This window comes from Cariama cristata, unplaced genomic scaffold (genome assembly GCF_000690535.1).
Source record: "Cariama cristata isolate BGI_N322 unplaced genomic scaffold, ASM69053v1 scaffold45148, whole genome shotgun sequence".
In the NCBI taxonomy this organism is placed as follows: Eukaryota; Metazoa; Chordata; class Aves; order Cariamiformes; family Cariamidae; genus Cariama; species Cariama cristata.
The window spans coordinates 35938-46323 of NW_009630407.1; the positions used below are offsets into that span (position 1 = coordinate 35938).

The 10386-nt window shown below is 39.4% G+C and overlaps 1 protein-coding gene across 1 annotated transcript in view; it reads right to left on the bottom strand.

Moving 5' to 3' along the window:
• DOCK8 (dedicator of cytokinesis 8) overlaps positions 1-10137 on the bottom strand; it is a gene marked incomplete at its 5' end in the record, with an annotated part of 32110 nt that extends 21973 nt beyond the window's left edge. Inside the window, 7 exons of the mRNA XM_009705495.1 lie at positions 184-366; positions 1095-1240; positions 2870-3039; positions 3619-3758; positions 6447-6602; positions 7628-7741; positions 9988-10137. Of these exons, the coding sequence (XP_009703797.1) occupies positions 184-366; positions 1095-1240; positions 2870-3039; positions 3619-3758; positions 6447-6602; positions 7628-7741; positions 9988-10137 (1059 nt within the window). The remainder of the gene's footprint in view (positions 1-183; positions 367-1094; positions 1241-2869; positions 3040-3618; positions 3759-6446; positions 6603-7627; positions 7742-9987) is intronic.
• Positions 10138-10386: the final 249 nt, after the last annotated feature.

Sequence of the window (10386 nt, forward strand, 5' to 3'; positions counted from 1 at the left end):
CTCAAAGGTTTTGGCGGCATTTTGCTTGAAGGCTAGTGTTAGTTATTTAATCTGAATTAGTTTGTTCATTTGTACCACAGATTAGACAAGAGCTAATTTAGCAAGTGCCAATAATAAATTTCCCTTGGACAGCCGGAAGGTAAGGAAAAAAAATTAAACTGAAGCAGGCCATGTTTCACTTACCTTGTACTCAAAGCATGAGACACAAATGAAAAGGAGGTCTAAAATCCTGTTCAACTGCACGGATGGAAGGTCTGCAATCCATTTCTGTATTAGATTCTGATCAGCATTTTTCATGACCCAAAGGAAACAGATCAAAAGGTTGCGAGTAGTATCAGGACCTAATGTAGCGCTCTGTCTGTAGGGCTAGAAGCAGATAAAGTAAATGTCAGTTGAGAGAAGAAAAAGAAGAGGGAAGTAATTCATGTCAAGTAATGTTATTTAAATATCAGTGAAATCAAATCTGAGGACTGGACTTCAGCAAGTTTAACCTCTTCCAGGTTATACTGATTGTATTTTTTGAATGTATGTGTGTGTAATTAGTGACAGAACCAGTTGTATGCATGTGAAAAGACAGAAAGAAACATATGAGCATTGTTTGCTAGATGCTTGTATTTTAATTTCCTTAGAATAATGCAGAAAAAGATTCTATAACTGTTGGGTTCTTTCTTGCCATGCAGTTGTGTCAGTCAAATTCTACAGAAGATGAAAACAACCATGAAGAAAGAGAAAGAGAGAGAAAAAGAAGGATCTGAGTCCTAAATCCATGGATTCAGGTGAGACTGGTACTGAGAGGCAGTGGGGGAGTCATAGTGGCATCTGCTGATCTGGAAATGAGATGAGGTTGGGTGTGAAAATGGAAATACGCATGTGGGAGAAAAAGTGGAACTACTTATGGTAAAGGAGTAACTAAGTGACTGTAAGAGAAGAGGAGGAAATATCAGGAGGAATATGAGGCATTCTTTGGGGCTGGAGGAAACAAGAATGCAGTTTCTCATGACTGTAGTTATTAGTAGCAAGAAAGGATAAAAGGACAAAACAAAGAAAGAGGAAAACAGATGCAAGAAAGGAGACTGACAGAGCACTGAACATACCAGGGACACCAGAGATATTCCAGAACTCCTGAGGTTGAATTGATTCCCTGCAATGGCAAGGGCCACATTTTGATTGATTGCACCTGCAGATTCTTGTTCTTCTTCTGAGTTTCCTGTGCGTCCCTTTCCACTGCGGGCATCTGAAACTAGATTTGAAATATCCCATTGGGACTTCAGGAGCTATCCAGTTGTTGCTGCTCACATGTCACAGTCTTCCATCGGGCTGTAAACTAACAAAACAATTGACACTTCCATCCCTGAGACTGTTGGTCTGGCTGATGAACCAAGCAGTGAAAGTAGTGCAGCATCAGCAAGACAGATTGCAGCCATCTGCAAAGGCTGCCAATTTGTTAAAATAAACAAAGGGAAAGATGTGTCGAATAAGCTCCAGGAGTTCAGTGAAGCTAAATGAAAAGCAGAGGCAGTAGCAAACATGAGGTTGTCTCTGAAGTTCAGTGCTAAGCCAGCACTTCATAAGACTTGGAACTATTCAGTTCCAGTCCATTTCAAGCAATAGGATCAACGCAAAAGCCATACAAGGGTTTGGTGATATTCAACACAGTATGTAAGTTGGCTAACAGCTGACAGAGCCAGTATTGACTGCTGGCTAAAGAACAAATTTAATTTCAGGCATCTAGCTGCTTCTATCCCCTGCTAGTTCTTGACATCACTTTCAGCAAATGAAGTTATTTATACCTAAGTTTTGTAAAAATCTCCTCTGATTCTGGATGTCCATTTTGTGTTTTGCAAGTCCTGTTTTTCAGAGAAGCTGAGTCACCAGCCAGACCCACTGTGTCCAGAACAAGGTCAACAGCCTCTTGTAAGAGACACAAAGAAAGACACTCTAAAACCTAGCCATACTAGTACACTTGGGTGTCCTTATAATGTCTCCTTTTCATCTGTGGTATAACAATAATACTTAGATTAGAAGAATGGGGTGAAATCTGATTAGCCAATGTATAATAAATGCTTTCATCCTATCAGATTGAAAATGCTAAATAATACTTTCATAGTATTGGTTTTTGTCCAGACATCTAAATGCAAAGTATGTTCAGAACCAGTAACGAAAGTATACTCTTTAAAGATTACATGTTTTTTAATCTACAGCCTTTATTCTGTTTATGGAAATGAAATGTAGTTTTCCAAGTAGCACAGACCTACTATCTTACAAAAAAATGTGAAACAGCTACTTTCAGCAGTGTCTTATGAACACACATGTAGCAAAATGCAAGAAAACAGTTAGATATAATGTTGTTGTAAAAAGCTTGATAATGTAGAGCAAAGTTTATAGTTATAACAGATGATAAAAATACATTTCCTGTTTGATGATTACATTTGCCTGAGATTAATTTTGGTATCATGTTAATAGCACTAAAGAGTAGAAAAAGATAGAAAGAATACAATCCAATTTCTTTAATTGTGATGTAACATGATGTCAGTATCACTCCTGTTTTCTTCTCCACTGTCTGTTAAACCTATCTCTATCTCAATATTTCTCGCAGATTTTGCAGGCTTTATTTGCAGGATCATATTTACACTAAGGGATAGGCAGGAATAGTTACAGACACATCTCTGGTTTATCATTTGCTCATGAAGTGAGGACACTGAAGTTTTTCCTGTCTATAAAAATCGAGTTTACTTCTAAGCAAAGAAACATTCAGCCTTACTAGACTGTGGGGAATTTCTGCACTTAGCGTGACCTCTTTTATGCTTGATAGATTGTTTAGATAAATCACTCTAAGAAGCTGAATAATACAAAGGGAAAAAGGTCTTACTTGTAAAATCATGGAGCTGAGGTAGCGAATCCAAAATTATACCAACCAAAGGGAGGTAGAGAGCTGCAATTTTATTCTTCACCTCCTTTTTGGAGCAACGTGGATCTAGGTCATGGGAACTCAGCAGACTAAGGATAGCACTGACAGCTTTTCTTTGCACCTTGCTAATCCTGTTAACACAAAAACCATCCATGAGCTCCATTAATGGGTCATGCACAAATTATTTATAAATCAAAGATTTAAGGAGACAAAAGAAACAAACTAATACACCAATATTCATTAGATAATCTCTTCCATTCTCTCTTCCATTCTGAGCAGACATTCATGTTCCCTGCAAAAGATAGCTATCTTACATCTCCAAGACACAACCAAAGAGCATCCAAGGCTTTCAAACTTCCCATAAAAATTCAATACGGTGAAGAGAGGAGCTGAAAGAAAAGCATCATACTCTTGCCAAAGTTTAGCTAAACTCTTAAGCTCAGACAAAGGCAGAGGTGTTTTAGAGAGAAAAGTAATTGAAATTTTTAAGTTGTGTTCTCAATTTGTGTATTTAGCCAACACGATCGCAACAAATAGTATATTTTTATTCACTGGAACCAACATACTGCAGACTGGGTTATTGCTGTGTTACAAAGCGACTCACTGAAAAGAGTAGGGGAAACAGGACTGCCCTGGAATCAGACTATGACCTTGCCAAGAGTGACAGTGTGACTCAATCCCATTCAAAATCTGCAAATTGGGATACTCACCCCTCGCTGTCTGCTTCCAGCGCTGCTGCCAATTCAGTGAAAAGTAAGCCAGTCAGAAAGTGCTGCTGACGGTATTCAGCTGAGAGGTCAAACATACCAGCAATTTTCTGGTCCTGGAAACTAGAGCAGGAGCTAGAGTTCTGCAGAGGAATATCAGAAGTGTTAAAGAATGATCACTGAAATCAAAGCTGCTTGAAGAGGCTGTAGTCACAGCCCATGTAGCTAATGGAAAATCTTTAGCAAAGGAAAAGCACAGACTTTGAAAGAAGGTTGGACATTTTGGAGGAAAACATCTGAGTGTCAAATAAAAAGCATCCAGTTTCAAATGAGCTGCTTGCTAGAATGCAATCTCATCCTTTCCCTTCTGTGCAAGCAGCTTGTTTGACATTTTTTAAGATGTAAAATTCCTACCCTGTATTCATTAGTTTGAACAGGACACAAAGAATTTTCTCCATGTTTACAACTCTCTACATCACTCTTACTGTTGCAGAGCAGCCATCAGGCATCATACAGCAAGAAGCTGCCCCTAGATTAAGAGGGACCTTGGTGTCAGAAGGTCTGCACTGTGCCTTCTTCAGCATCCTTGATGTCTAGCATGGAAGTCAGGTCAAGAAAGATGTGCAAACAGTGTTTCTTTTCACCCTGGAAATCCTTGGCTGAGCTTGCTGGCAGTTGGCATAATTTAGAGCAGCCTTCAAACTGCTGTAACTTATGGCTATGACTGATATACAGGCAGCTTAGGAATGGAAAGTTGCTGCTATATATGTTTTGTGAACTTCTTAGCTTCTCCAATCATAGGTCTGTGCCATAGGTCACCTGGAATGTTTTTGTCCCCTGATTGGGTGAGCATAAGTCTTAGACTCTACTCCCCAGTGCAGCTATTGGGGTTTACGAGTCCAAATTTTGCTTTAAATTTATATTCTTCAATATTGTCTCCCAATATTTCTGTCAGTCACCTGGGAATAGTCCCAGAAAACAAACACATGAAGTAGCAGTATACCACACTGTGGTAGCTGACTTCCAACATATTGAGTCAAATGAAACTCATGTCTCTGAGCAGCCCTGTATTTTGGATCCACTTACTTAAGCCCACTCCCATTTCAACCTCAAGCAGACAGGCATTGGCTGCTTGTGTCAAATAACATTGAATTGTAGAGCACCCAGTTAAGTGAATCTGGCTTCTCTCCAAGAATTCCAAAAGATTTATTCACAAGGCCATATTTCTTACTGAAAATCTAACTCTAGCTGGGCAGCACTCCTGCAGACAGATCAAAATTACTGTATGGGTGGTCAGCTAATGTATTAAATCATCCAAGGGCCACAAAAGCCTTATTGATTTGTGCGGATTGCACTTCACAGGTTACTCCTAAAGGAGAAAAGGAGTTGATGATGTTACTTAAAGGAAAGAATGATTAAACTGGTGTTTGCCTAGCTCTGACTTGCTCGAACTAGTTGCAAAAGCTATGCTGACTTCTTTTTTCCCTCATAAGCAGAAGAGTCCCATTTCTAGTTCTTTGGCATCCAGGATTAGCATTAAGCAAAACTATTGGGAAATCCTGACTCTAAGACCATCATGCTTTGCTTTTATGACCAGGAAAAACTTCAAGAAAATATTTCTTATTATTGACCTGTCAGAACGCTTAAGATATGAGATGTAGCATATCTTAGCATCTGGCCAATTCTTTGGCAACAACACTTGAAAAAGAAACTGTGAATTTGAACTTCTCCATTATTTGGAGTGTTTTTGTACCTCCCACTATTCTTAACTTCAATTCCATTCCCCTGCATCCAAAGGCTGTGGCAACTATGGGGCATTGCACTGAAATGCTTCATCCCAGTCCTGACCTTTGCAAGACCACTGAGGTGGAAAACAGGCAGGCTAGCACCCTTTGTTAGGCAGTGTGCCCCATGCTAAAAGCAAGGTACCATCTAAGTAGAATGTAGAGGAGAAGAACACACAAGACTGGCAAAATAGAGTTCATTCAGGAAGTCTAGAGCTGTGTCAGTATCAGGTCAAGTCTGGAAAATTGTTCATGTACTGGTGATGACATCCTGGGAGAAACGAGAAGTGATGAGGAGGGGCATTCACAAAAATTCTGTGGAGAGGTCTACTCAGGACATCTGAGTGTTTCCACACAGAAAAATCTAAAGTTCAAATAAATGGGAAAACACTGTCCAGAAAACAGAGAAATCACTGGCAAAGTCACAGCATCATCTGTACCACTAGAGTGGGTAGGAATCCAGAACAAAGAATGCTGCTATTTGAAAAGGAAAGCATGATAATCCTGCTCTGAAAAACAGTAAGGCTCAATAGAAATCCATGATTCCAGGATATTGAAAATTGCAGTGTTTTAGTCATTAACTTACACAGTGGTAGCATCTACATCCACTTGGAGAATAAGAAGTTCACGTAGAAAGCAAACACACAAAGTTTGCCATGTACTGCTACTTGCTGTAATTCTCCAAACACATATTGAAATCCATATTTGTGGTTGTGTATGGATGGGATATTGGTGTGCCTGTAAATTAGCCTTCAGACCCATATTCCTTTTAGACCTTGTATGTCTACCTTAACAGTAATTTTCTGTTTGCGTGTTTCTAGAGGGACACATATCAGCGTCACGTTAAGTTTTAACTTACGCAGATGCAGTTTTGCATTAGTACTCCCTTCGTCTTTATTCTTCTGCCCCTTTTATTTCAAGAGGGAAGCTGTTCTCCCTGATCCAACCTAATTCAAACTTAAGTATCTGAATACAGAGCAACATAAGTCTTTCTATACATGTGATCTTCATGGGACACTCATGCAGTATCATCTAATGGATGCCTACCTGGGAGGATAAGGAGGGGGAGGGGGATGCTGGAGCAGACACAGACGTCATGAAGAAGAGGTTCAGACTGAGGTAATGCTCATGGCTGCAGAGAATTCTCAGGAACTCCAGTCTCATGGAAATCAGAGTGGAGAGTGAATTCAGCTTGTTTGACAGCTAGAAAAGCAAACCAAAAAAGTGTCATGTGATAGGGATGCACTATTTAAATCACCATGCAGTGAAATATCCTGCTTCCTGAAACAGAAACAGACAAATAGCCCAGCATGCATTAAAATGCTTGTTGGTTCCCTGTACATAACTATTTTCCATCATTAGCTGCTTTTTGTTTGGCAGTGGTGATGTCTCTCTCCTGGTTCCCTGGCTGACTTACCAACTTCCCAAAAGAAAATCAGTTTTTCTTTTGTTTCCTCTCAAAAGAAAAACATACAATATTTTTTCCCTTTTGCATAACACAGAGATTGAAACCAAACAAAACTCTACTGACTCTGTGGCAAACTCATAAAAAGTTCTGCTAGGCAACACAGAGCATCAGTGGTCTTGTCATTTCCCTTCATACCAACAATGACATGAGTGAAGTATTGCACATACTATAGGAAACCAAGGTGCTAGTGACTTTGCATTCTTCTATCTACCATCAGCTGCCAGAGGGTGTTCCTTTGGCATAAAAAGTACAGCAGGTATATCAGGTCACAAAACAGAAGAAAAACTTTCCCCTTCAAATACAACAAATAATTTCATAACAACATCCTGCATCATCATTTATTTTTAATTTTGGGAGGCTTGTAAAGCAAGAAGACAGAGATGGATCATTTTGACTGAATACCCCAAATCTAAATACTGTCCTCAAAGCACTGAAAGAGTCCGAGATCAAAAGTTGCTTTGTATGGTCTGCAGACCCTGCTGCTAAGGGACATAAAAAAGTAAGGGAAGAAAAGTGGTTCGATGGTACTCTGCAGCAGTGCAAGTATGACATTTCTAAAAGAGTCTTAACCTCCACTCATTTTTTTTCTGCAGACCACAAATCAAAAGAGGTTTAAAGTCTGCATATGCAATAGGAAGTAGGAAATTTACCTGGCCCTTTAACTCAACTCAAAGGATCTTGATGGGTAAATGAATCAAACAGAACAAAACACTGAACTGGCCATAAGCCAAATGCAATCCTAATCATGCATGGTGCCTACCTGATTACAGTAATGTTTGATGAGATTAAACACAAATCCACGGTCCATTAAAGAAAGAAGATCATACAAGAAAAATGCCAGGCTGATATTAATTTTTTCTGCTTGCTCACTTTCCTTTAAAAAAAAAAAAAAAAAAAGCTAGTTATGCTATATAAAACATACAAATGTGGAAGACTTTTTAGAATCATTAAAAAATAGTGTAGGGGATAGCTCCCAGAACCATCTCATGAAACATACTGGATAAAATTTTTTCATTTCTCCAATTTACATGATCTTGTTAAAATTATACATAATTATTCCTGTAAATTATTTCAACTGTTGTAGCCTTCACAGAGGAATACCACAGTATGAATGAACAAGTTTATCTATGCAAACCTTTGGGCCGATAACAATGAGATGGAATTTGAGACCTGTTCTGAATTCCCTATGGGCTGCAATCCTGCATATGCCTTTTTCTTTTGAGTTGAACCTTTAACACTAGAGAATGCTGGCTTAGGTACTTAAAACATAAAATATTGATTTAAAATATTAATAAAGATCTGCACTGGCTCTGCTGATAAAATGACAAGTATTTTGTTTAGAAATTTTAAGAGTAAAACCGATAGTAAAAAAATACTGTTAAGATAAACCTGTGGGTTTTACCATTCAGTAGCTAAGCTCTTGCATGCTTAGAATTGGCCTGATTACCAGAGATATGCAGCCACCAAGTAAAAATCACAAAGACCTTCACATGCCCTCTAAAATAAGGCCCCAGTTAATTCAAATATATCAATTTAAATTGTAAAATCTCAGTAGCATATGTAGTTCACCAACAGGAATTTGTGGAGGTGCCCAAGGGATCTGCAAACATTTAATGCTCAGAGCTCTCAGGTGGATTCACTCAAGGCTGACAGAGGAGATGACTGAGAAAAATGTTGCCACTACTGGTGTCTCTGATTAGTGAGGACAGGTGTGCAGCACCTCAGGGCGGTTAATTTTTCATTTTTCAACCTTTTTGTTGCTGTTCAGAAATATATATGTATTTCCTACAATCTGGAATTTATACAGTGAAACATTTTTCTACTGTGAAAGAAAAATTAGTTTTCCACTACCTTACTAAGTAGGCTAAAATATGCCAGACATATCACTGTAGAATCTCAGAGCAATCTGATATGTTCAACCATGTATTGAAACATAGATTATTACTGTTTGGATTTAAAATTCAGACATACATTACCTACTGCTGCTCTGTACAACTACCAATGGCCCTAATTCTGCAAGCACTGCAGTGGGATTTTCACACATAATCAGGTTCTATACACTCACTCTATCAAAATTGAATTGAATTAACAGCCCATAAAAACCTGTGTATTTCTCATGAGGAAGCCATAAAATACTAACCTCTTGGCAAAACCTACAGTTCTGTTAAAACATTTTTAATGTAACAAATTTTTATTGCACAACACATTTAAGAAAAAAACCAACTCACTGATGCCTTAACTAAACATTTCTGTGGAAACAATTTCTCTGCACGTGGCTATCATGGAAGCACACCAAAGGATCGAGCAAAGGGTAAAGCTTCAGAAACAACTTTTAGGTGGACAGTGACAATCAATTCTGCCATGGACAGTGAGAATCACTTCTGCCATTCTCTGCCCTCAGTTGTCTGGTCTTGGCCCTTTCCCAGTTCCTGCTCCTCAACAGCACAGCTGGGCACACATGGGGGAGTGGATCAGGAAACTGAGCTGGTTGAAAAGTGAGCGGGCGCCTCGTCTGCCCTGTGGCAGAGCACACTGCTGCGCTAGGACAGCGCATTTGGCAGCTCTGGGGCATGAAAACAAGTTGGTTGCAACAACTGAACAAACAACAGTCACCCAGTGCCTATCTGTGGCCTTAACTTTGTCTATTGGCCCATGTGGAGTGACACCAGTGATATAAACTGACAGTACTAACGTTAAAATATAAATTATATTTTGTGATCACACTATGCAGTAGAAATTAAGATAACAGAAAAGGGGGATAAAAGGAATAAGCCCTGTTTGGGCAGCAGTTTGATGCCCTGGCTAACCTGGCATAAAACATCACTGCCACTGAAAATAGGTGTCCAAACTTTCCTGTCTATGGGAAAGGGGATCCCCTCCCTACAGCCACACTGAGAAGCAGGCTGGAGAGCTGAACTGAATAAAAACAAACTGTCCGCCAGGGGAGCACAAGGCTGCCCCTTGCACAACCACAACTATTGCTTAAGGTCCATGTGAGATTACCCCCCCAGTTTTGGCCTAATTCTAGTGACACTGCTGAAGGTGAAATGGGATTAATTACAGCTCAGTGTAACACAGGGTGAATAGCAAGGATCCACAGTGCTTCTTTCATACATTTACCTTCTGTGGTTTGACTAAAAGTGCAGCGATCTCCGAAGTAACCACATTAACTATAGTGGTAATATCATCTTTGAAGCGATCTGAGAATCGGCTTCTTCGTGGGTTGTCTTGCTTTTCTATGTTGTGAACGTACTGAGCCATACTCTTTATCTGCAAAGCAGAAAAAAAAACTAAAAAAATGCCCACGCTGGAAGTAAACTACTGCTTTAAGTTAGTCCATGGGAGTAAGATTTCCTACTTGTTTTTCCCTGGATGTAATCACTCTTATCTCATAGCTGCTGTGATAAATCTTACATGTGCTGGCAATGACAACAGAGAGCCTAAGACTCAAACATAGACAGACACAGATTCCCATTCATGTTCATGCAGTTGGCTACTCGCAGCACTTGCAATTAGAAT